This window comes from Polychytrium aggregatum (genome assembly GCF_025602895.1).
Source record: "Polychytrium aggregatum strain JEL109 chromosome Unknown BJ171scaffold_44, whole genome shotgun sequence".
Lineage (NCBI taxonomy): Eukaryota > Fungi > Chytridiomycota > Chytridiomycetes > Polychytriales > Polychytrium > Polychytrium aggregatum.
In genome coordinates this window covers 212,953-237,742 of record NW_026516246.1, presented here as the reverse complement: position 1 = coordinate 237,742, position 24,790 = coordinate 212,953, and the positions used below count along the sequence as shown (strand labels likewise).

The window sequence follows — 24,790 nt, the reverse complement described above, 5'->3', positions numbered from 1 at the left end:
GCGTGTGATGTCGCCAGGGGCGGAGGCCGCGAGGAAACAATGCCGAAATGGACCGGGGTGTGTGGTGTGGGAAGGCTTGGAGATGATGCAATCTGCAGATCCACATGCAAGTGAGGAGCCGGCCGCCACCGCTGCCAACAAGGCCCAAATCTCGCTTTTGATCCAAAAGAGTGCCCTCCAAAGCAGCTCATCCTTGCAAACAAGCTCCGCTTGGGTCGGCGGGCTGGCACGTCGGCGTCAGACGAGCGGCCATATGTCGCAAGCCATTGCGCCGATGGCGAACAGAACCTTCTGCGTGTGGGGCCAGCAGCGGGAGCGGTGCGGAAGAGAGAAATCTCGGATGTCGAGGCAGTGCCTCTTTCGTCAACAGCTTTGGCGATCGATCGCGGCTTTCGCTCTCGCAGTTGCAGTCCATCTGCACACGCCGTCAGCAATACCAGACTGTGTGTGGTACTAGTAGAGTCTCAACTCTGGTATCAATAGTAGTCTCGACTCTGGTATCAATAGTAGTCTCGACTCTGGTATCAATAGCAGTCTCGACTCTGGTATCAATAGCAGTCTCGACTCTGGTATCAATAGTGGTCCATGGCGACACATCGCCACGGACACGGCGCTGGATCTCGATTTGACAGGTGCCTGTCGTGCTGCCTATCATCCCGATCATCACAGTTCGGCCATCTGTTATTCGGATCGCCAAAGCACTGCCACAGATTCTGCTCGAATGCGTCCACTCTCTCTGGAGCGCAAGCATGCGTGCCGTCACTCCCTCTGGAGCACAAGCCCTGTCGCTTCCATTTTTCCTGAGTGGCCAAGCTCGCTCAGCCCCAAGTTCGCTCAGCCTCGACCCGCAGTCCCTGAACCAATCGAATCGACCGCCACAGCGCCAAGCAGGGTGTCCGCTGTCTGCTCCTTTCAGTCCATTTGTCAGATGCGTTGGGGCAGAGTTCGGAAAACCACACACACTCCTTTCCTCTGTGTTCTTTCGTCGGCGGTGTCGTGGGATGAGCGGTGTCGGCATGGGGCAAGCCGAGGGAATGGCGGGGGTGGGCAGCCAGGGCAACGAGGGATCGACCTTGCTTCGGATCATGGACAACATGGTCGAGAGAGAGCTTGGCGCTCTGAACATCTGGTATCCGATACCAGGAGCCACCGACGCTCCGCTGCGGATCGACCGTGGGGATGGCCGGCCTTGGTTGCTCGGCGCCGGCGGTGCTGGTGGTGCTGGTGTGGGGGTCTGCTGCGTTTCACAGACCCCAGCTCAGCAGACCTCGTGTGTCCTCCCGTGGCTCCGCCACTGACGACCACCTGAGGGACTGCAGCAAGCCGCGGGTCTGCAATGCAGCGGGGTCTGTTGGACCGCGAGCTCCTCGGGACCGCTCTGGCTTGGTCGATGGCGGGCCATCCGGGGGGAGGAACAGGGGAGTCGCTGAACCCTCCACGGCGGCTTCTCCCAGCCCGGCTGCTGCTGAGCCTGGGACCATGCGCCCAGGCGGGCTGCGCTGCCTGGTCAGGCGCCCGGTAGACCGCGCGTCTGCTGGTACTTGCCGCCCCTGTACTGGGGCGGCGAGCGCAAGGGTTGGGGGTCACCGCCGCGGTGCGACCCGCCGTCACACGGCACCTGTACCCTGGGTTGCACTGTACCAGGCTCGCGGCAAGGCGGCCTTGCTGCCGTGGCGCGTGCGCGTGCCTGGTCCGCCGCCTGATCAGGCTAAACCCGCGCATCCAATGTGCACTGGCTTGTTATGCCGGCCCGCTCCTGGTGTACACCCGCTCGCGTGACCCTTGCGCCACGGCCGCCTGCTGCGCGGCTGTCGGGGGTGTCTGTGCACAAGCAGGCCCCCTTGTTTGGGCGAGGGACATCCCGCACGCAGCCTCGGCCCTGGCCGGCGGCTATAAAAGCGATCCCGCCCATCGCAGGCCCTGTTCCCGCCATCCCTCGTTTTCCTCTCCCTCCTGCGCCGCCATGCTCGTCAAGGCGCTGCTGTCGCTGGGCTTGCTCGCCGGAGCCCTGGCAACTCCCACCCCTCCTCCCGTCCAGCATCGTCCCATCACCGACTATCTCTGGCCCATGCCCAGACAGGTACTGTCGTGGGTCGATCGCCTGCCCAGTCGTCCTGCTCATCGGCTTCTTGTCCGTGTCTGACACTCTCCCTTCGCCTCCCGTTTGGCTCTCCACAGGTCGTCGATGCCAACGCCACGGTTGCCTGCAACGACTTCTGGATCGACATCAAGTCCAACAACCCCGATGTCTTCAACATCGTCTCCAACGCCTTTGACCGCTTCCAGAACTCGGTCTCGGTCAAGACCCACGGCAAGTGGGGCGGCTCCACTCTGCCCGTCACCATCCATGTCGCCGACGAGACCAAGGCCAGCACCCCCGCCGCTCTCGCCGGCATCGACGAGTCGTACTCCCTCCAGGCGACAAAGTCCGGCATCGTCATCAATGCCACCACCCAGGCCGGTGCCGTCTATGGCCTCCAGACCCTCAGCCAGCTGGTCACCCCCGATGCCAACCTGGTCCTCGGTAGCATCACCGACTCTCCGCGCTTCCCCTACCGCGGCATCCTGCTCGACACGGCTCGCAACTACTTCCCCGTCGAGGACATCAAGCGCATCCTCGATGGCCTGGCGTACTCCAAGATCAACGTCATGAAGTGGCTGCTCTACGAGGCCCAGTCCTTCACGATCGTCTGGGACAAGTACCCGGTGCTCTACCAGGAGGGCGCCTACAAGGATGCCCAGGGCAAGCCCAAGGTCTTCACCAAGCAGGACATTCAGGACGTCATCAACTACGCCTTTGAGCGCAACATCCGCATCATCCCCGTGTTCGAGACCCCCTCGCACAACGGCATGTTTGGTCTCGTTGACCCCAGCTTCGTCTCTGGCTGGAAGCACGCCCCCTTTGACGGCGACAGCTACGACTGGGCCAACAGCAGCTACCCCGCCGGCACCATCGTCTGGTTCGGCCGCCAGTACTGCTTCGGTCCTCCCTGTGGCGGTCTCGATCCTCGTGTCCCCGGCGCCCTGAACCTCCTCACCGAGTTCCTGACTGAGGTCGGCAGCTGGTTCCCCGATCCCGTCATCCACGTCGGCCACTCTGAGGCCAACCCGCGTCTCTACGGTGTCGTTCCCGACAGCTGGGATATTGCCGACCAGTCCACTCTCGATCCCTTCATGCGCGCCTTTGAGCCTCAGCTGGTCAACATCCTCAAGAGCATCAACAAAAAGTACGGCGCCTGGGATGTCATTACCACCGTAAGTAGCTGAGGAGTGGCAGGGAAGGGAGGGGGTAGAGCATTTGTGCCAGGGGTTTGCTCGGTAGAGAAGCAACCGGTTGCTTTACACTTGCACCCTGGATTGCCTGTTGCACGCTGCGCTGGTTGACTGCCGCTGCGGACTGCCTCTGATTGCTGTTACTCCTTCCTCGCAGCTCGGCATGATGGATCTCGTTCCCAAGGATGGCATCATTACTCTCGGCGAGCTCGGCGGCGATCCGGTCGGCATCATCGAAACCCTGGCTGCCGCCGGATTTGAAAACGTCGTCGTCAGCCCCGATCCGTTCTACTTCCTCGACTGCTCCCCCTCGCAGAGCTGGTGCCTGTACGACTACGAGGCCGTCTCCCCCGCCGACACCTACAACCTCCCCGGCTACATTGTCTCTCCCGGCCAGTGGCACAACTGGACAAAGATCTACACCTACGACCCTCTTGACGGCCTCTCTCCCGCTGCGGCCAAGACCGTCAAGGGCGGCTTCGGCACCATGTGGGCCGAGACCCTCAAGCGTCACAACATCGACCGCTTCATCTTCCCGCGTATCGCCTCCATCGCCGAGCGCATGTGGACCTACGATGCCGTCGCCCTCAACAACAAGACCGGCGTCCGTCTCGACCGCTTCCGTGCCTCGCTCGTCAACGAGCTCAAGATCGCTGCTGCCGACATCAACTACCTCGGCAACCAGGAGGGCATGATCTACCGCCCCGAGTACTGCGACACCCATCTCAACACCCCCGACCAGACCGTCAGCGCCTTTGTCTTCATCGGTGCTCCTCTGACCGACCGCGACGGCAACCCCCCCGTCGATCCTCTGCAATCGCACTATGCCGCCCACGCCGACTGGTGCAAGATCGCCTCGCTCTACACCACCAACAGCTTTGTCTACACTGCCCCCAACCCTGTACCTTATCCTTACTAAATCTGAACCCAGTCCCCCCCCCTTCTCTATGAACTCTCTCCAGCAAAATAGCCACCCCACATCTATGGCGCACTTTGGCATGTCTATGGTGATTACTCGCTTATATCTATAGGCCCCCACTTGCGAATACAGTCCGTCTAAATATACTACTATCCACAAATGGCCCACCTGCATTGCTCGCAGCGAGTGTCGGTGATTATCATCTTTGGCGTGGCGGTATGGCGGTATCGATCCACCATTTGCGCTGTCCCTCGTTTGAAACTATTTCGGCCGGTGCGGCACCTCGGCCCGCACCCTGGTTGCTTGCCCTGGCTCGCGCGCCGATTTGCCTCGCCCGTTGTCGCTCGACAGCGTCGCTTGGATCTTCATCGGCCATCTGCGACCCAGCCCTGCGATATCCACCCTCTTTGGGCCTGCAGCCGCTCTCGCCCGCCTTCTCTTCTGTGGCCCCCGACCTCATCTGCCCGCTCGCACTGCCGTTGCTCTGCTCCTCTTCGCCTTCAAGACGGTCCGCCTCGCACCCACAGCCGCCCGCATGTCCAATCCCAGTCCCTCGGTTTCGCTGGCGTCCTTCAAGACCGTTGCAGCCGCCCTGGCCGGCGTGCTGCTGGGCATGGCCCTCGTCAACCTCGCCACCTCATCGGGCTTCTTTCGTTGGAGCCGTCAGTCGCCAGCATCGCCGTCGTCGGGATCTTCCAAAAAGCCTCGGTCTGTATCCAAAAGGACACCGATTCGCCGACAAAACACCGAGGGCTCCTCTTCTTCCTCCACCACCCACGACGCCCGCCCTTCCAGTCGTCAAGCAGTCTCGGACTCGGACCAGCACGAGCCCCAGTCAGCCGGACCGGATGATCCTGCCTCGGCCGCCGATGAGGATGATCGCCTCGAGACCCGCGAGGGTCGTGAGGCCGAGCAGGACGACGACGTCGATGACGAGCAAGGAGGAAGCGTTGCGATCGAAAGCCCCGGCGATGAAAACGAAGGATCGACCCTGGAGCTGCGTGGAAACCAGCTCCATACCTCGGACGAGAGCGATACGTTGCTGACGCTCCTGTATTCGATCGCAGAAGACCAGGCGCGAAAAGGTAAAGTAGCCATCGATCGGCAGCGCCGGCCCAATCGAGCCTCTGGGAGGGTGTGGATTGGGCATCTATGCTCGTTTAATGACGATCATGCGACGTTCGGACGAGCGGATGGTTGACGAAAACCCTCTTTCTCTCTTGCCTCGGACCCTGTCCTTGGATTCGGAATCTGTTTGTTCCCCTTCCTCCTCACTCGCCTCGGCCTCCATCGCATCATCCACATCCTCCAGACGGCTACGTCCACCGCTCGATCACCTGCAACCACTGCGGCACCTCGCCTATTCGGGGATTCCGCTTCAAATGCGCCAACTGCATCGATTACGACCTCTGCGAAACCTGCGAGCCGCTCGAGGTTCACTACAAGACCCATACCTTCCTCAAGATCCGCATCCCCATCCCGCCGCTCGCCAACGCCCGCGCCCCGCTGACATCGGTGTTGTATCCAGGTACGCATCTGGGGGCTGTTCATTGCACTCTGGCCGTGCCAGAGAGAGAATGAGAGAATGAGAGAGAAGGAAACAGACGGAGGGGCCACGATGGCTGCGGATCGCACCGGAAGCACCCAGCCAGCTCTGTCTCGACTCTGATCCCTGTCCCGGATTGTACTATCGGCGCTGGTCCCTGCCATGTCGGCATCTCGTCGATAGGCATACCCTTCCAGGCTGGCACAAGCACCTATGACTTTACACAGCTTCAAAAAACGACGCACTGTAAGCTTGCCGCGCTCCCATCCTGCGCGCATGAATGCGTCCGCTGGCCTGCCAAGAGCAAAGGATTACCTGGTGGAGAGGCACAATCAGATGGATAGGAACTTCCGTGACGCTCGCCGCACGACTGACCCCGGCTTGTTCTGAATTATGGATGCCGCCGCCTGGTGCTCCGACCCACTCGCCAAACATCCGACCTGCACGGACTCAACAACAGTCGACGTTGTCGAGCTCGAGGCCCTCTACGACCAGTTCCGCTCGCTCTCGACCGTCGAGGGCTCCAAGGGCGGCATCACCAAGGATACCTTCGAGTACTGCCTCGGCCCCCTCGGCGTGGAGAAGAACTTGATCATCGATCGCATCTTTTCGTTCTTTGACCAAGACGACGACGGCATCATCAGCTTTGAGGAGCTGGTCTTTGGGTCCAGCATCCTGTGCAAGGGCAGCCTTGACGAGCGTATCAAGTGTAAGTCGGCGTCATGATGGATCGCTGGGCTCAAATTTGGTTCTACATCCTCGATCTGATCCTGTATGCTCGATACGCTCCTACACGTCGATACGCTCCTACATGCGCCATCCGGTGCGGCTCTGACCATTTGGCTGCAATGCATTCCCCCCCCCACAGACGCCTTCAAGGGCTACGATCTGGATGGCGACGGATTCATCTCGAGAGAGGAGCTTCGTCGCATGCTCAAGTCGTATCTGCATCTCACCATGGAGCTGGTGCGCGACGTTGTCAAGACCATGGAGGAGGGCATGATGGAGAGCTTTGACGATGAGGCAGCCAAGCCCGTCTCGGCATCGTTCTATGCTCCGATCCAGAGCCAAGGCAACCCCTCCACCTTTGACGATGAGGACGACGAGGAGGAGGGCGAAGGCTCGGCTCGGGTGGGCGAGCTGCCGCCACTCGACCCCGCCGCCGCTCAACGACGCACCCGCCGACAGAAGCGAATGTCGATGGAGGGCGACTTTTCGGGCTCGCTTCTGCTTGGCGTTTCGAACCGGTCGAGCGACGGACAGCCCTCGAGCAGCATGGCGGCCCCGACCTCGGCCACCGGGCCCGATGCTCCGGCCAGCAGCACTCTCTCCAACATCAACACCACCGCCAACGCCCGCAGCTCGCGGCTGCTGCGACGCTCGTTCGGCAACGGCATCCCCGTGGGTGCTCCCGCCTGGATCCCGCAGGGATCTCCATCCAGCCCGTTCTCGCGGCCCGAGTCGCCCACACATGCCACCCTGCCGTCACCGCACATGGCCACGAGTCTGCCGGACTCGATGCTGTCGACAAGCGATGACCAGCGCCGCATCCAAACGATCCTCCAGAACCGCTCGACCAATGTGTCGCCGACGCCGAGCGACACCAACACCGCGCGCGAGAGCGGGCTGTTCCATGGATACAACCCCTCGCACGGCTCCTTCTCGATGACGGACGGCGACCATGTGCACTTCCCGGTCATGGAGGAGATGTCGCAGGACGCGATCGAGGAAATGGTCGACAAGACCTTCCAGGCTGCCAAGGTCGAGCGCAAGGACTACATGTCCTTTGAGGAGTTCAAGGGCGTGGTCGAGAAGGACAGCAACTTGCTATCGTGGTTCGAGGTAGGCGACCTGCCTTCATTGTCTGATTGCCTGCAGACCGATTGATTGCGACTGCAGGTGGTGGTATCTGATTCCTCTCTCGTTTGCGCTCGTGTCGTCACCACACAGTCCCTCGGCAGCGTATTCTAGATTGCAAATCCAGAGCCGCACACGACGGTTGATGCGGAGACGGGTTGCAGCTGTTGCTGTTGTTGCTGTTGTTGTTGTTGTTGAGATATGCTATAGAGCCGAATATACTGTCGCTCCGACACAGTCCTCCACACGCCCCCGTGCGCACTAGTGCACTGTTGATGGTTGGCGGCGAGCAACACATCGGCGAGCTTTGCCAGCGATATCACGACCTTGATCGGCGTGCCGCCAGGACGGAACAGGATGACGGTGTGCAAGTCGATCATCGCTCATGGAGATCAACCCCCCATATATTTCACGATTATTATGCTCCCAACAGTTTCTGGGGAGGAACTGCGCAGGCCGGACAGACGGTGGTGGTGGTGATGGCGGTGGTGCACTTACGGTCACAAAGCTTGGAAGGCACTCAGAATAGAGAGGAATCGAAAGAAAAGAAAGAAACGTCGACAAGCGCACAGAGGAGCAAGAAAAAGAAAAAATGTGTGTAAGGGAGCAGTGGCGATTTGGAACCGGTGTTCAGTAGGCGATGTGCTGTGGACGGGGAGAGACGGTGTTTCCGTTGCGCCTCTCGGTCAAGGAAACTGGGCCAGCCGAGCGAGCACACTCAGGCGTGGTGGTGGTTGGGCTTGGGCTTGCTGGCCAGCTTGACCAGCTCGTCAAACTCGCCCGAGTCCTGGCACATCTTGTTGAAGATGCCGCCCTCCTTGTGCATCAGCTCCAGCGGTGTGCCCGTCTCGGCCACCTCTCCGTGGCTGAGCACCAGGATCTGGTCATAGTCGGCGATGGTGCGGACGCGGTGGGCGATACACAGCACCGTCGAGCGCGAGAACTCGGGTCCGCGGATGGTTTCCTGGATAAAGGCGTCGGTGTCGTTGTCGACCGAGGCCGTGGCTTCGTCGAGGATCGTGACGGCCGAGCGCTTCAGCAGCGCACGGGCCAAGCACAGCAGCTGGCGCTGGCCCTGACTGAAGTTGGAGCCGCCCTCGGAGACGGAGCTGGCCAGCGAGAACCCGGCCTTTTCGGCCGACTCGCGGTTGTTGAGTTCGTTGCGCTCGTTGCGCTGCTGTTGCTTCGAGTCCTCCACCTGCGGCAGATCGAGGGTCGAGTCGCTCGAGGCCAGCGAAGCCGCGCCCGAGTCCGTCTCGAGCTTCTTCTGCAGGGTCTGCAGGAAGCGCACGCGGATCAACACGTCCCACAGCTCGTCGTCGGGGTGCTCGTTGAAGGGGTCCAGGTTCGAGCGGATGTCGCCGTTGAAGAGGACAGGCTCCTGCGGGATGATGGTCAGCTTGCGGCGCAGGTCGCGCAGGCCGATCTTGGAGATGTCGACGCCGTCGATGGTGATGGTGCCCTGGGCGAGCTCCATGATGCGGAAGAGCGCGAGGGTCAGGGTCGACTTGCCGGCGCCGGTGCGGCCGACGATGCCGATCTTGCGGCGGCCCTTGAACTCGTACGAGATGCCGCGCAGGACCGGCTCCAGGTCGGGAGCATAGCGCACCTCGACGTTTTCAAAGACGATGCGGCCGTGTGTCGGCCAGTTCTCGGCAGGGCGGGTCTCGGGGATCTCCATGGGCGGCTCGTTGTCGATCTGCATGTACTCGTGCACACGCTCGACCGAGTTCATGCCCATCTCCATCTGGGCGTGCATGCGCACCAGCCAGAGCAGGTTCTCGGCAATGACAGTGACCCAGGTCAAGCTGAGGCCGGCAAAGCCGGCGCCGATAATGTCGCGCGACAGCAGGATCGAGCAGCCGGCAAAGAGGATGACAAGGCCAGTGATCAGGACGATGCGGACACTGAGCCAGCGGTTCGACGACCACATCATCTTGTGCACGCGGTGGTTCTTGTCGACCTTCTCCATGTTGTCCTGGATAAAGCGCTGCTCGTGGCCGTAGGCGCGGATGGTCGACACGCCGACGAGGCACTCGCTGAAGCTGCTGAAGATGGGGCTTCGCGAGACACTCTGCAGGCGCTTCATTTCTCTGCTCGAGGCGAGGTAGTACTGCGCAATCTTGATGTAGACGTAGCCGATGGGGAAGACGATGACCAGGAAGAGCGGCGTGATCCAGCCGACAATCGCGATGATGCTGAGGGTGCTGGTGACCTGGGTCAGGAACCACACGCAGCCGCCCATGACTTCGGTGTCGACCGAGGCAACGTCCTTCGACAGGCGGTTGGAGATGCGGCCCAGGGGGGTAACGTCGAACCAGCGGACAGGCGCATACATGACTCGCTCGATCAGCATCTCGTGCAGCTTCTTGGCAGCGCCGTAGGCGCCGAAGCAGCGGAAGGCGTACATGCCCGTGGTCACGACGACCAGGAAGATGTTCAAGGCCACGTAGATCGCCAGGTAGTAGCCAATATCGACGTCAGCAAGGGCGTTGAAGGCCGAGGTGTTGATGAAGAACGGAGTCAGGGGCTGCGCCTCGACGGCGGCGTAGGCTTCGGCCCAGATCTTGAGCCAGTAGTCGACCAGGAAGCGGACGCCGTTCTGGGCAAACAGGCCAGCGACAAAGATGAGGGCCAGGGCGAGGCCGCCGGTGGCCTGCAAATAGAACCAGTAGATCTTGGCCTTGACCGAGCCGGTGTCGGATCCCTCGTTCTCGATGAGCTTCTTGGCCTCCTCGGGGGTCTTGCCGTTGGCAAAGTCGGTGGTGGCGTCGGTGGCATCGGCATCGAGTTCCTCGCTGTGGGTCTCGGGCTGCTCCAGGCTGAGTCGGGCCTCTTCGGCGGCGATGATGGTGTCGACGCCAGAGACGTTCATTACCTCGCGGACGGCGCCGTGGGCAAAGATCCGGCCCTGGTTGACGACAACGAGGAAATCGGTGGAGGGGAGGGCAACACTGGTGGCGTGGGTGACGAGGATGCGGGTGCGGTGCTTGAGCAGGCCGACAATGCACTTGTGGAACAGGTGGCGGGCCGTGGGGGCGTCGACGGCAGAGAGCGGGTCGTCCAGCAGGATGTAGTGAGCTCGGGAGTATGCGGCGCGGGCGAGCGACACTCGCTGCTTCTGGCCGCCGGACAGGTTGATGCCCTTCTCGCCGATCTCGGTCAGGTCGCCGGCCTCGAATCCCTTGAGGTCCTTGGTCAGAGCGCAGGCCTCGATAACGCGCGCATAGCGGGCAGCGTCGTAGGGCTCGCCGAACAGAATGTTGTCGCGGATCGTGGCGTTGGCGAGCCAGGCCGTCTGGGCAACAAAGGCAACACCGGAACGGGGACCAGTCTTGAAGCGAGGATCGATCATGCGGTTCGAGCCCTGCAGGACGCTCATCTCGCCAAGGAGAGCACGGATAATCGACGACTTGCCAGAGCCGGTGGAGCCACAGATGGTGCTGAGCTTGCCGTCAGGGAAGGTGATGTTGATGTCGCGGAGGGTGAAGGACGCCTTCGGGGACTCGCTCGAGGACGAGCCGCTGGTGGAGGCGCCGTCGAGAAGCGGGGTGGTCTCGGGGGTCTTCTTGCGGAACAGGTTGCGCCACTTGCTGGGGTTGCTCGCGGTGGTCTCGGGGGTCGGGGAGTGGTGCCACTCGAACCAGGCGTCAGAGAAGCCGATGGCCGAGATGCTTTCGCCCTGGCTGATGACGGACTGCTCGGTGACCGAGTCGCTGTACTTTTCGAGCTCGGGCTCGTTGAGATAGCGGTTGATGCGGTTGACGGACACGTTCAGCTGGATGGCCTCCGAGATCATTTCGGGGAAGGCGGTGAGCGGGAACTTGAGGGTGTTGAAGAGAGCCAGGCAGGTGAAGGCCGTGGTGACGTCCAGGTCGTGGCCAAAGACGACGGTGTAGGTGAAGAAGGTGAAGATGGTGACCAGAGTTGGAACCAGACCCCAGAGGATGATGCTGAGGCCGTTGTAGGTAAAGTAACGGATCCACTCCTGCAGCTCGAGGTTTCGGGCCTCGGTGATGCGGTTCAGGAACTGCGGCTCCCAGGCAAAGAACTTGATGATGCGGATGGCCTGCAGGGCCTCCTGGGTGCGGGTGTTGCGCTTGTCGGACATGGCAAGCATCTTGTCGTAGCTGTGAGGCGATGGCGGCGTTAGCAGCGGCGAGGATATTGAGGCACAGAGTACAGCGACGCAGCAGTGGGCAGCGATTAGTGGGGTGCCGCAGCATCCACGGAGAGCCTGGGGTCAAGAACACCACATCAGCAGCGAGTGCACGCACGGCACGGGGGCCACACACTTACTAGGTGTTGAGACTGGTGGTGACAAAGGAGGTCAGGGGCATACTCAGGATCATAACACCGACACCGGCGAGCGCCGACCAGCCCAGGAAGCTGATCAGGGCAGCAATCGCAAAGATGATCTGGAGCGGCGTGGTGAAGATATAGACGAGGTAGTTGGAGCTGTTGGCGATCTTCTCGGCATCGAGCGACATGAGCGACACAATCTTGCCGTTGGTCTCGTCCTCGCCGCTCTCGAGGTTCTTGATGGGGGCCTGGGTCTTCTTGAGCGACTTTTCAAAGATCTGGGTGATGAGGACAGCGCGGATGCGGTGGATCATGCGGCCGCCGATGTAGAAGGCCTGGTTGTCGAGGATGGTCTCCATGATGGTGACAAAGAACAGGATGACGACAAAGGCCAGGCCAAAGGTGATGGGGCGGCCGTCGGGGGTCTGGATGTAGTTCATGATGTGGTAGGTGCAGAAGGGGGCGCCAAAGCTCAGGACGGCGGTGAGCAGCGTCAAACCGAGCTGCATCAGGAAGGGGTGGAGCTCCATGGCAATCAGACGGTAGCCCAGATGGGTGTAGCGGCTCTTGTACTGGCCCTTGTAGCGCTGGCTGACGCTCTCGGCACGATCAAAGGGCAGGAGCTCGAAGGCGTTGGTTATCTTGAACGGCGACTTGAAGCCATCGGCGAGAGTGTTGTCCATCCAGGCAAAGGTGCAGAACTCGAGAAGCGAGTACTGGAACTCGGGCGAGGGAACGGCCTGTCGACAGCGGCTCTGGTCAGCAAAGGGATACGGAGGACGTTGCACTCGACACACAAGCCGGTCCAAATCCAGGGGAACAGAGCTCAACTTACGCCCTTGCCGTCGGGTCCACGGAGATAGTTTTGCTCTTCTCGGGCATAGCTGTTGCGGATCTGGATGCGCAGAACAACGTCGGAGCTCCACAGCGCCACTGAGACGATCAGCGCGATCGAGATGTAGGCAACATCGGCCGACTCGCCCGCGAGGAGAGCGTTGTGGAGTTGGAAGCCCTTGATGAGCACACAGGCGAAAGCAAAGATCTGGGCGACAGACCGCAGTTGGGGCTTGGCCTGGGTAGTGGCAGTACGGGTGGAGACGAGCTCGATGACAAACACAACAGCCTGGGAAACGGACCGGATTAGAGCGATTCACGGCGATCCACAGCGATTCACGGCGATCCACGGCGATCCACGGCGATCCACGGCGATCCACAGCGATTCACAGCGATTCACAGCGATCCACAGCGATTCACGGCGATTCACAGCGATTCACGCACCAGCGAGTGTGCGCCTGCATCTCCCCCTCACACAGACGGTCTCCACCACGACGCAACTCACCCAGAGACTGGTCCAAATCAGAATCGAGGCGCTTTCGATCGAGTCCTTCGATCCAGCATAGACACCCGAGGCCCACTCATACACGCTGACGGCGATCTCGAGGGTAATGATGCTCAAGGTGGCCGCGCGCAAGGTGGGCGAGAAAGCAAGCGACTTGACAGAGACGTGGGCTTCGGTGGTCTCCTCGGTCGGGATGGCTCCGTAGCTGTGTCCGGCCGAGCCCGCCAGCAGGGGCGAGACAGAGGCCGACGAGCCAAGTCGGCTGAAGCGATGCCACAGCTGGGGGCCGTAGATGGCAAGGATGGCCAGGAGCAGAACAGTGGCAGGGGCAGCGGTGCCGAGGTAGCTGTCCGGGACAGGAGCGAGAGAGGGGCGAGTGAGCGACTGTCGAGCCAAACCGAGCCAAACCGAGCCAAGGCCCCGGCGCTGTTCTCGAATGCGATTCAGACGACCAGCCCACCCTCCGCCATGCGGAATCGGAGACTTACAAGTGCTCGTAGCAGGACTGGAGCCAGTAGTGCCCGGCGGAGCCTTCCCAGACGGGAGCGCTGCACAGAGTGAGGGCCATGGCGGACAGCAGAGGGCTATCTCGGACAGGCAGCAGGAGAGATGCAGGTCAAGACCGACGAGCGCACACCCGCTGGCTTTATAGGGCCTAAATCGGGCATATGACCGCCTGTCCCATCCCCGTCCCATGCCTGGTCTCCCAAAAAAAAAAAGTTGATCCGTCCAGCGCGGTCAGCGTGGCCTTGCTGTCGCCAGCGACCCAAAATTAGAGCAATTCGCAACAGCGCCGGGCTGCGACAGCTTGCTGCGACGTCGCACTCACGCAGCGCCGCGCAGAGATTTCAAATGCCATGGGCGCGAGCCCCGCAAGCCTTGCTGGTCTGTGGTTGTTTGCCGACAAGCCGAGCGAGGTCGGCGATGGCCTTGTGGGTTTGTACACCGGGCTGGGGGCCAGCCGTGGAAGGCGCAGTTCCCACGGCCCAACCACCAACCTCCACGGGGCGCCGCAGACCGAGACTGCCCGATCACAGCCCGGCCCGAGGGTTGCGGGCGGTGCTGTCGCTGTCGATATCGCTGCGGCGCCTGCCCGAGAGCCGCCAGCGATGTGCCAGCGATGTGCCAGCAATAGCGCCAAGCATCGGTGCCAGCAATGTCGTCAAGCACTGTCGCAGGACAGAGTCGCTGACCGAGATGCCCGGTCGCCGATGGCACTGCTCGTTGCCAAGAAGCGTGGGGTCGATCGCCAAGACAAGACCGCACTCTCCTTGTCGGCCCCGCCAACGGCGTGCCCGCACATGGCTCTCGACCTTGCAACAGACCCTGGCTCGGGCCGGCCACCCTGGTCGTTGGGCAGCCATGGCACGGGGCGGCGGACGAGCCATGCGACTCATGCAATCTCTGCCATGCGACTCATGCAATCCCGGCCATTCGTCATCATCGTCAGGGTCGGGTACGGTCTGTCGATTGTCGAATCCCACCCTTTGGCGACTCGCCATAGCACCCCAATTCCGGCGCATCGACTCGTACGCTGATGGTTCCGCTCGCTGTCGATCCTTGCGGCATTCGCCCTCTTCGCTTGGCCAACGCTTTTCCGCATTCGGGCGTTTGCAAACGAGTCTATCGAGGGGGAGGGGATGGATTGTATCGCTCCTCCGCTGGAGCAACACAACGGCAGCAACAGCGCGGGGCTCCCATTCAGCATGCAGGCGTTCGCCGCGATATGGCCGCTGAGCAGTATTGGGTGGTTCGGGACCGTCTCCTCATACCGATGGTATCTGCGGCAGCTCCAATGAGCACGAATCCCTCGTGGCCGACCGGCGGCTTCGTGCTTGCAGCGCCTGCGAAACGCTGCCAATCGACGATCGGATAAAAGCAATCCTCGGACAGCCAAGCTATCGCAACCAAGCTATCACAACCAAGCTATCACAACCAAGCCATCGCAGTCCGGCCAGACCAGAGCAAACCCGCATAGCTGCTGCCTCATGTCCACTCCAGAGAAGCTCGGCAGCCAAGGTAAGCCTCGGCTCGCGAAACACATCGACCAGACCAGGATGCAGACGTCTCGCTCGACGACTCACATTCTTTTGGCCGGGCCCGTTTGCCCTTGGCTTGCCTCGCGGCGGCTCGCCAGTCGACCAAATCTTGAACTGGAAGTGTGCTCTGAGTCGGCAGAAACATGATGTCTTCATCAGGTATGGCTCTGTTTGTGCTGCTACCCCAACAGCCCAGCACCGGTCTAATCTTCTCTGGCCCTTCTCCTCCCACAGCTACCGAGCGGCAACAGAAGAGCATGTTGCAACTGCGCTCCATTCGGCGCTCAGTGTCGCTCATCTCACGGGCAGAGCGATCCATCCCTATCTCGACCGTCTTTGCATTCCAAAGAGCACAGATTGGCCGAGAGAGTTTGTCAATGGGCTCCTGAGCTCCCAGATCATTACGATTTTGATTTCAAAGGACGGGCTGGAGAAGGCCAAGCGAGCCCACATCGAGCCCGACAATTTCTTCCTCGAGGTGAGCCACATCGCATTGTGCATCAGTGGTGTCGGCATTGCGGACCCGCATGGGCCTGTCCAGCCCCAGCGACCAACATCCGTCCTTGCCTGTTTGTCTGCCGCCACTGCTGCCCCGAACAGATACAGCTTGCCATGCTTCAGAAGATCTCGTCCACGAACACCGGTCGCCCGGTGGTTGTTCAGCCGGTGTTCATGTTCACCAAGCAGACAATCGACAACGACGAGGTCTTTCGGTCCTTCCAGCCCAATCCCAGGGAGTTTCCTGAAGAGCTCCCCTGTCACCCAGACTCCCCCTTGTTTGACGGGAAGCGGTGGTCTATTCGACAAACAATCCAGCAGATCCTCACGATCCAATCTCTCCATGCTACAAACGCACAGAATCTCGTGCTGTAGGTATCCGGACATATGGGAGGGTCGATCCCCACTCGTTTCGCAGATGGGTGCTGACGGATGCTGACGGATGCTGACGGATGCTAATGGGTCCAGCAGCGTACTGACCGATCTTGTTGTGCCAGCCTCGCACCGCACTTCCTTCAGCTCTGTTCCAGGGCCGAGGTGGCTTCTCGCCCAATGTCCTTCTATGATGTCCAGGAACACATCTTCTTGACGGCAGCCGAGGACACGCAGCTGCGTGTCCTCCTCGAGCCCGTCGACTCGAATCCAGACAGAAGAGTCCTTGAGGCCCTCTACGTCAAGGATACCCGCCAGTGGCTGTTGGACCATGTCGCCGACTGGGTCAACCAGAAAAATGACGACCGCGTGCTGTGGCTGAGTGCCATCGCCGGTGTCGGCAAGTCCGTCGCTGCTGCCCAGATCGCCAACATGCTCCAGAGCCGGGACCAGTTGGCAACCTCGATCTTCCTCAAGTACAACGACACCCGCAAGAACAACCCCCGCATCCTGCTGACCACAATTGCGTATGGCTTATGCAAGTGGTATGCTCCCATCGGCCGCCGATTGCTGGCCTCCGGCCTCACCAAGAGCGACATCGCCAACAGAACCATCCCCGAGCTATTCAAGGCACTGGTCGAGAATCCGCTGTACGCCCTGAGCAAGTATCAGCCCAGGGGAGCTGTCGTCGTGATGGTCGATGGATTGGACGAATGCCATCCCCGCGACGAGATTCTCTCGCTGCTTGCTGGCGGACTCCATCAACTCCAGTCGCACAAATCCTGGCTCAAGCTGCTGTTGACATCTCGCCCCGAGGTCGATATCAAAACTGCCTTCCGAGACGTCCCTACCAAGACGATCGAGCCGTCGAGCGCGGACAACATCCGTGACCTCCGTGTGTTCATCAACCACCGGCTCAGGAATCATGTCAACTTGAGCGATCGAGACCGCGCCGAGGCCATCGAGGTCCTCCTCAACGAACCAGCGCAAGCGACGTATGATCCAAACAAGACCTTCGTTTGGGTCAACTTGGTCCTCAACACACTCGAGCAGGACGCTGGCCGGGACGCCCTGACCCTTACTCAGATCCGCGAAGCTGTCGCAAACCCGGGGGATCTCAAGGCCCTCTATCAGAGGACCTTTGAGAACATCTATACGCACTGTCCGCACCAGTCGCAACTTGTGGTGGTGATCTCGGCCCTCGCCACCGCCCAGTCGATCCTGACCCCCAAAATCCTGGCCGATATCTTTTTTTGGGACATTAGCCGGAACGATGCCCTCGCGGTCATCAACAAGTGTCTCACGGCCCTCAGTCTTCTGCTCGACTGGTGTGGCGATACAGCCCAAGACGACGCAACGGTCCGCTTCAACCACAAGTCCGTGCCCGATTATCTCCTTGGCGATGGCTCCAGAGGCGAGATCTGGCACGTTCGCAGTCGATTCCACCTTACCTTTGCGGCCCGGTGTCTCCTCCAGATCACCCGCAGTCGCCATACCATCAACATCTGCGACATTTACGATTTTCATGACCGGATTCCCGATTTTGAGGATCGGGTCAAGGACAAGATCACGCCCACGCTTCGATATAGCGTCGCTCACTGGATCACCCATTTTGTGTGGCTTTTCAACGAGACGGAGGAAGCCCCGCCCCAGTCGCCGAAACTGTCTGCACACACATCAAAGACGAGCACCAGCACGAAGGGCATCTGGACCGAGTACCAATCCAGTACGCTCATCGGATTCGACAGCACTGGCAGCGGCGATGTGTCCACGCTTCTCCCCAAGTTCCTGTCGAGCCATGTACTCTTCTGGCTCGAATGCGGCTCGCTGACCCGGGTCACTCGCTATCTCATCGGGCAGCTCGGCAATCTCCGGCTGCTTGTCGCCCGAGCACCCAGCACCCTCGTCGACGACAGTACCAAGACCCTCGTCACCGATACATACAGATTCATCCGCGAATTTGCGGACCCGATCATCGCCAGCGCCCCACAGGTGTACAACTCGGGCTTCGCCTTCATGCCCAAGGGCACGCTCCTCTACAAGACCTATGCCGATCGTCTTGAAGAAAGCATCCCGTTTCTGGTCACGACTGGACCTGCTCCAGGGTGGGATCCATGCGAAGTCGTCCTGTCGGAGCACCGAAACGGAGTCAATGCCGTTGCTCTGACACCGGACGGACACACGATCGTGTCTGGCTCGGGCGACCGTACGATCAAGGTGTGGGACTCCATCACGGGGCAGAACAAGCTGACTCTCAAGGGGCACGAGGGCCCGGTCAATTCGGTCTGTGTCTCCGCCGACGGCAAGCAGATCGTCTCTGGGTCCAATGACAACACCGTCAAGATCTGGGATGTTGTCGGCGGCCGCCTCAGGAGCACGCTCCAAGGGCACACGGGCTGGGTCACCTCGGTCGCTATCTCCCGTAGCGGGAGGTGGGTTGTATCCGGCTCGAAGGACAAGACCATCAGGGTCTGGGACACATCCGTGGATCAACTCAAGTACTGCATCGAGGAGCACGATGACACAGTCAACGCCGTGACCCTGACCGCAGACGAGAAGCATATCGTCTCGGTATCGCAAGACCAGACCATTTGCGTTTGGGACCTACAGTCTGGCCAGAGTCGGCAAAAGATCCACTACCCAAAGGACCCGCTCAGGTCCGTTGCCGTTTCTGGAGACGGCAAGTTGATTGTGGCTGGGTCCAGCAACGGCAACATTGGTGTCTGGCTCTTGGCCACGGGTCGGCTCACGAAAGAACTCTCGGGCCACTCAGGATCGGTCGAGTGCGTTGCCGTCGCGCGGGACAACCGCACCATTGTCTCTGGATCGCGGGACCACACCATCAGGCTGTGGGATGTCGCCACCGACCAACATTCTCGTATGCTCACGGGCCACGCTCAGACCGTCAAGTCCGTTGCCATTTCGTCGGATGGGGCGATGGTGGTCTCCGGCTCCTGGGACAAAACGATTCGGATCTGGGACAGCGACTCGACCCGAGCCAATCCGGCCGTGCGTGAGCACCGGAATGCAGTGAGGTCCTTTGTCACATCCGAAGATGATCGGGTGCTGGTCTCTGCCTCGACCGACAAAGGCGTCATGATTTGGGATGCCATCACGGGCCAGCACAAGCACACTCTCGAGAATCACACAGGCGCGGTCAATGTCACTGCCGTCTCGCGAGACTGCCGCGTCGTTGTTTCGGGATCAAACGACAAGACCGTGATGGTTTGGGATGCCGTGACCGGCCAGCTGAAGCAGACCCTCGAGGGACACGCCACCAACATCAAATCTGTATGGATAGCGCCGAACCGCCGGACCATCGTCTCGGAAGATGTCGAAGGGCAGTCCATCACTTGGGCCCTGAAGAAAGGAGAGTTTGAGCGCACAGCAAGCACCTCGGATATTTCGCCCAAGTCAGACGGGAAATTGCCTCTGGAGTCTGAGGGATGGTCCGCTGTGAGCGGTGCGCTGCCGCAGTGGATCCGCCATGGTGATCATATGCTGAAAGTTCCACACGCCTGTTTCGGATGGGACGGCCGCCAGACAAGCTCCCTCGGCACCCTCAGAATGTGGACCCGCGACTCGCCCTGCCGCCTTGTGGCAATTCATGTGAGTTGTGGTGCATCCAAAACGGTCTTGCAACGGGCGCGGACAGAGAGCACAGATATGGCCACGGCTGTGAGTCGGAGCTGGCATGATTCGAAAGTGTTGTCGTCTCCTGGCACATCTAACCTTCCGTCTCCCACAGCCCGTTCATCGCCGTGACATGCATTCAGAATATGTCATGGCCTACTTTTACCAGAACTGCTCGGACAGTTCGAACCGGCAGGCCAAGGCGCTGCGACTGCTCCGATCCTCGGCCAAAAAGGGCTTTGACGGTGCCAAGGTTCGCCTTGGAGCCTACCTCACCAGGCTGTCGCAGAATCAGGACCACGCTCATGAAATCTTCAACTCGTACCTGGATGCCGCGAGGAACTTGCATCCAGATGCCCAGTTCCATCTTGCAAATTGCTACGAACTGGGACTCGGGGTCGTGCCAAGCATCAGCACCGCATTGAAGCTGTACGCTGACGCTGCAAACAATGGGCATCACAAAGCATCGATGTGGGTCGCCCGATACTGCGAACGTGACCGAAATCCGCGCTTGAGCCTGGGAAGAGCCTTGGGTTGGTATCAGCGTGCCGCCGACCTGTGGTATCCCGAAGCCGAGTACAAACTCGGCCAGTTCTACGAGACCGGACAAGACGTAGCGATGGATTTGTCCGTGGCGCTCTACTGGTACCAGAAGGCCGCCAAACAGGGCCATGTGCTGGCTCAACACGCACTGGGCCAGATCTATGAAAAGGGAACCGGCGTCGGGGGCGCGGACCTGCTCTTGGCACTCGAGTGGTTCACATTTGCTGCGAAGCAGAACCACGAGCCATCCAAGCAGGCCTCGCTCCGACTCTGGACGCTGCTGGCCAACCAGGGAAGCTCCGAATTCCAACTCAAGCTGGCAGAGATTTACGAACATGGTACCAGCGTACCGAGGGACCTGGGTGCTGCCTTCTCGTGGTATTCGAAGGCAGCCGAAAACAGCCCCGAGGGTCTGTACCATCTTGGCCGCTGCTACAGTACAGGGGTTGGATGTCAGCCGAATCCATCACTGGCGTTTGACTATTACAGACAAGCCGCGGATAGGGGACACACCGAGGGCCGATACAACACTGCACGTTGCTACGAAGACGGCCTCGGAACGGACAAAAACCAGAACGAAGCTATGGTACATTACGAGCAAGCAGCACTGCAGGGACACAAACGGGCGTGCCACGATCTGGGCCGGTGCTTCGAGAACGCTATCGGCACAGTCAAGGATCCGATCAAAGCGTTCACATGGTACCAGAAGGCCGCGGATATGGGTGTGGCCGAATCGATCTGGCATGTTGGACGATGTCACGAGAGAGGAATCGGCACCACCCAGGATCATCAGGCGGCCTTCAAGCGCTATCGGGACGCAGCCAAGTCTGGGAACCACAGCGCGATGCTCGATCTCGGCCGATGCCATGAACAAGGGCTCGGGACTGTAATGGACCAGGAGGCTGCTCTCAAGTGTTACCACTGCGCCATTGAAAGCAACGTCGCAGGCGCCCAGGAAGCCTATCAAGCTCTGCAGCGTGCACTCAATCCCGAACACCCAGCAGCGCAGCCCCAGGCGCCGCTCGAGTCACCAAAATCCTCGCCGGAGACTTACTATACATGCTCGATCCAATAAAAAACGGGAGACCCCGGATTTTGAGCATTGGTGAATGTTCTGATTCAAAACATCGCCCGCTGGGTATGACCATTCGGTGATGGAATTCTGGATCTGAATCAAGGACGCTTTCCCCCACAGATGGTTCACCGTAAGCGAAAGACGCTACACAGGCGACCAAGTGGATCCAGAGTACTCACAAGGCCCTTGGTCTGCAGCAACGGATGAGCACTGGACAAACAGCTGCACTTCAGCTTGACTCGGCGACGGCGATTCAAGCGACTCGATCTCCACAGCAAGCGACAGCGCACTGTCCACGAGATGTGCAAGCAAGTCATCGACCAGGCACCAAGGGAGACCGAAGTGGTGATTGCCTTTGGGAATGCCTCCTGGAAGCAAGGGAAGGGATATGCATCCAACCCACGGAGACTCTGGTTCGCCAAGTACTTTGAGCAATTCATCCACCATCAGAGACGGCCACCAGCAGAAAGTCGAGGCTGTATTGGATAGCACGTCCGCACCATGTCGCGACCGTGATGCATAGAAGTTTGCTGCCTACTTTGGCTATCACCGCCACATAACGGCGGATCCCATGTCCTTGCTCGTAGCTGTTCGGTCAGGGTCATAAGAATCATAGTGGAAAGGAAAAAGTAACACACAGCGCCAACACAGGCGGCCTGGGTCCAAGACCGAGACCGGAGCCTGGTCTCCAGTACATTTCTCAGACTATCCCAGGAGAGGCCGCTGTTCGTGCGTGTCGCCGTGCCGGCTCCGGACCGCCGACTTGAGCAGGGACTCGATCCGTTCCTGCCAGAGGGCAATGGTTGATCGCTTGCGCTCCACCTTCTTGATGCGGTCGACCAGCAGTCGGGATTTCTGATCAAAGGTGACATAGATGCACACGAGCACCGTCACCACAGTCGCGATGGAGCAGCTTGCCACGATCATGAACATGATGATCTGCTGGTACCGCACAGCATCGGCGATGGGCGTCCCACCGAGGATCTGGCCCGTCATCATGCTTGGGATCGTTGTTGGGCGGATATGGATGTCATGGATGTCACGGACAAGGAAGCATGCCAGTCAGTTCGTAGGATTCGCTCTGCTGGCGATCACACAGCTGCGCTGCCGGTACGTTTCTCCATAGGTTGAGAGTCGGCTGTCTTTGTTCGTCGGGTGACGAGGTCGATGAATGCACACAATCGATCAAGATCAAGCCGTACGATAGAATAGTCTCCGGACATGCACTTACCCAGGGATCGAGATCAGTCCCATGACGCTCATTGCATTGAGGGTCGGCAGCAGCGCCAGCTTGATGGCTTCGATGGCGACGGGGCGCGCTGGGTATAGAAAGTAAAGCCTCAGTCAGCGATCGCATAGCGCTCCGAGTGGGTCTATTGAGAGGCACACGAAGCCGTGATTTGGAGGGAGGTACTTTTTTGGCACAACTACCCCCTGGGCATGTTCCGCCTGGCCATGCGCTCTCGGGTCTTACCCGCTTCCCATGTCGTGGCACCAAAGGCAAGGTACATTTCGATTCGCTCCTTCTTATCCGTGAGCTGCGACATGGTGCTGTTCAAGCCGACGGCGACACCAGCCACTACGATGCGATGTGACGATGTGACGATACGACGATTAAATGCCAATCGATTCCAATTCCAGCAGCCATAACAGCAGGAGTAACAGGTGGGGGGGGGGAAGGAAATGATACGTTGTATCAGCCACTTAATCGGAGCAGGAGCAAAGCAGCTTGGACGGATGGTGCTGCTGTTCTTTCGGGACTGTGGTGAGGATCAACACTCGGGACTTACTTGAGTTTCCGAGCAGCATTCCGAGGGTGGGGATGAACTCACGCGCGCCGAACCAAGGTGCAGCACCGATGGCATATGCGTTTCCTGGTTGACAGTATGCAAGACGCCAGCGAGGCTTGGTGAATGCGTCTTCGTGTAGCAACTGGCAGATAGAGACCAAAGAGCCGCAAGTCCAAAGCAGCATCGGCTGAGAGGGCGATGAGGAACGGCTCCATACCAATGTAGTTGACCATGCCTGTGCTGAGCACCATCGAGAACAGCACCGAGCCGAACATCCAGTCATGGCGGAACTTGCTCTTGTTGTAGACAATCTCAATGGCCGAAACGAACATGAGCAGGACTAGGTATACGGTTGTTTTTTTGGAAGGGAGAAGGGAGAGAGGGTGAGAAGAGCCCAGATGTTGCGTTGGTCCGGACAATGAAGGTGACGGAACGAGGAATGGGTTGTTGGAGCAGACCACGATCCATGCCAAATCGATGGTTGATCTCGATCGCATACTTCCAACATTTCCGCGCCGGTTTCAACGCCATGATATCCGCTTGATGTCGGAGCGGGCCGAGCGAGCCCACCACTATGCATAACGCACGGACGATTCCACCGACCACGCTTGTGAGTGATGGTGATGCGATGCACTTACATGCGAACGGGAAGACAAATAGCGGGCCATCGTTTGAAAAGACTGTCGCCCGCATGGGCCGGGGACAAATGGACCAAAGATCTGTCAGCGTCTGTCAATCTGCGACGGCGGTCATCCTTTGACTTGACCGGCCCAAACGTCTGCTCCATTGCGAGTGATAAAGTGCAATCCCAACTCGGACAAGGACTTACTGGGCTCCAGTACGTATCCCATAATGGTCAGTTGCACGATGCATCTGAAGAAAGGCATGGGGCTGAGTGAGGGCGGTGGCAAAAGATGGCTGGGCTGGAGCCAGATAGCCCCTTCCCGATCAGCGACACCAGCGACACCAGCGACATCAAATACCAAAGAAGGGATTCGTGTGAGGAAAGGGCTTCTATTCGGCATCTTACCGCAGCGCCGAGACCAACAGGGTGCGCTCGAGACCCAGGCCGAACCAAAGCGAGATGAGGCCGTTGACGAATAGCAAGGTCGAAGCGATTGCGACATTCTTCCATTCCTGACCCGAATGAAGGAAGACCGTCGTCAGACTCTGGATGAACAGGCTTTCTTCCCTCCACCCCCCCCCATGAGATACAAAGGGAGGTGAACCGAGAAAATACTGTGGAGTCGGGCCGTTCGAGTGGACGAGTTTGGACCTGCTCTTCTGTTCGCAGCGCTGATTGCAGCGCTGACTGCGGCAAAAGCGGGTCCAATGCACTTGGACTACGATGCATCTCTTGTGCCTTGATGCATGGATTGCAGAACTCACCAAGTGGACGACGCTGCCATCCAACTGTTCCATCGACATGGTGAATGCTTTGCTTGGTGCAGGTGTAGATGCGATGCAGTCGCAGAGCGAGGGAGGAACGGCTGGGGAGCGAAGAGGGTGATTTGGACGGGGGCCAATCCGACACGCGACGATTTGCAATGGCAGAGACCAGATCAATGGCCGCCCGCTCGCTGGGACCCAGCACTCAGCCGCGA

General features: G+C 59.8%; 6 protein-coding genes across 6 annotated transcripts; 4 read left to right on the top strand and 2 right to left on the bottom strand.

Moving 5' to 3' along the window:
* Positions 1–1,943: 1,943 nt before the first annotated feature.
* BJ171DRAFT_570778 (glycoside hydrolase superfamily) lies at positions 1,944–4,352 on the top strand. The gene is made up of 3 exons (XM_053113657.1): positions 1,944–2,080; positions 2,179–3,255; positions 3,431–4,352. The coding sequence occupies exons 1-3, from the start codon at positions 1,964–1,966 to the stop codon at positions 4,190–4,192; spliced, it is 1,956 nt and encodes a 651-aa protein (XP_052963039.1). The 5' UTR covers positions 1,944–1,963; the 3' UTR covers positions 4,193–4,352.
* A 1,172-nt stretch (positions 4,353–5,524) lies between these two features.
* On the top strand, positions 5,525–7,625 carry BJ171DRAFT_428071 (uncharacterized protein; the record flags this gene model as incomplete). Its single annotated transcript, XM_053107840.1, has 5 exons — positions 5,525–5,737; positions 5,936–5,984; positions 6,199–6,447; positions 6,607–6,869; positions 7,200–7,625. Coding segments are annotated over 5 exons (1,200 nt in total), but the record flags the coding sequence as incomplete, so codon positions are not given.
* Positions 7,626–8,313: 688 nt separating this feature from the next.
* BJ171DRAFT_559405 (P-loop containing nucleoside triphosphate hydrolase protein) lies at positions 8,314–12,580 on the bottom strand (the record flags this gene model as incomplete). The annotated part of the gene is made up of 2 exons (XM_053113206.1): positions 8,314–11,725; positions 11,895–12,580. 2 exons carry the CDS (start codon positions 12,578–12,580, stop codon positions 8,314–8,316), a joined length of 4,098 nt encoding a protein of 1,365 aa, XP_052963037.1.
* A 1,513-nt stretch (positions 12,581–14,093) lies between these two features.
* On the top strand, positions 14,094–15,035 carry BJ171DRAFT_477912 (uncharacterized protein; the record flags this gene model as incomplete). Its single annotated transcript, XM_053108894.1, has 2 exons — positions 14,094–14,692; positions 14,918–15,035. 2 exons carry the CDS (start codon positions 14,094–14,096, stop codon positions 15,033–15,035), a joined length of 717 nt encoding a protein of 238 aa, XP_052963036.1.
* Positions 15,036–19,712: 4,677 nt separating this feature from the next.
* On the top strand, positions 19,713–21,634 carry BJ171DRAFT_477911 (uncharacterized protein; the record flags this gene model as incomplete). The annotated part of the gene is made up of 3 exons (XM_053108893.1): positions 19,713–19,754; positions 19,894–21,347; positions 21,517–21,634. 3 exons carry the CDS (start codon positions 19,713–19,715, stop codon positions 21,632–21,634), a joined length of 1,614 nt encoding a protein of 537 aa, XP_052963035.1.
* A 149-nt stretch (positions 21,635–21,783) lies between these two features.
* BJ171DRAFT_520104 (uncharacterized protein) lies at positions 21,784–24,710 on the bottom strand. Its single transcript, XM_053112404.1, has 9 exons — positions 24,576–24,710; positions 24,217–24,323; positions 24,016–24,059; positions 23,825–23,866; positions 23,404–23,526; positions 23,187–23,270; positions 22,871–22,975; positions 22,628–22,715; positions 21,784–22,396 (listed from the first exon to the last, which is right to left on the bottom strand). Exons 1-9 carry the CDS (start codon positions 24,612–24,614, stop codon positions 22,102–22,104), a joined length of 927 nt encoding a protein of 308 aa, XP_052963034.1. The 5' UTR covers positions 24,615–24,710; the 3' UTR covers positions 21,784–22,101.
* Positions 24,711–24,790: the final 80 nt, after the last annotated feature.

Excerpts from the sequence above, each read along its gene's own strand:
- BJ171DRAFT_520104 (XM_053112404.1), bottom strand. The coding sequence starts at position 24,614 with ATGTCGATGGAACAGTTGGATGGCAGCGTCGTCCACTTG. Across the intron at positions 24,324-24,575 it reads ATGGCAGCGTCGTCCACTTG|GAATGGAAGAATGTCGCAAT; the intron begins GTGAGTTCTGCA and ends CATTCGGGTCAG. Across the intron at positions 23,867-24,015 it reads GGGATACGTACTGGAGCCCA|TCTTTTCAAACGATGGCCCG; the intron begins GTAAGTCCTTGT and ends TGCGGGCGACAG.
- BJ171DRAFT_570778 (XM_053113657.1), top strand. The coding sequence starts at position 1,964 with ATGCTCGTCAAGGCGCTGCTGTCGCTGGGCTTGCTCGCCGGAGCCCTG. Across the intron at positions 2,081-2,178 it reads TCTGGCCCATGCCCAGACAG|GTCGTCGATGCCAACGCCAC; the intron begins GTACTGTCGTGG and ends GGCTCTCCACAG. Across the intron at positions 3,256-3,430 it reads CCTGGGATGTCATTACCACC|CTCGGCATGATGGATCTCGT; the intron begins GTAAGTAGCTGA and ends CCTTCCTCGCAG.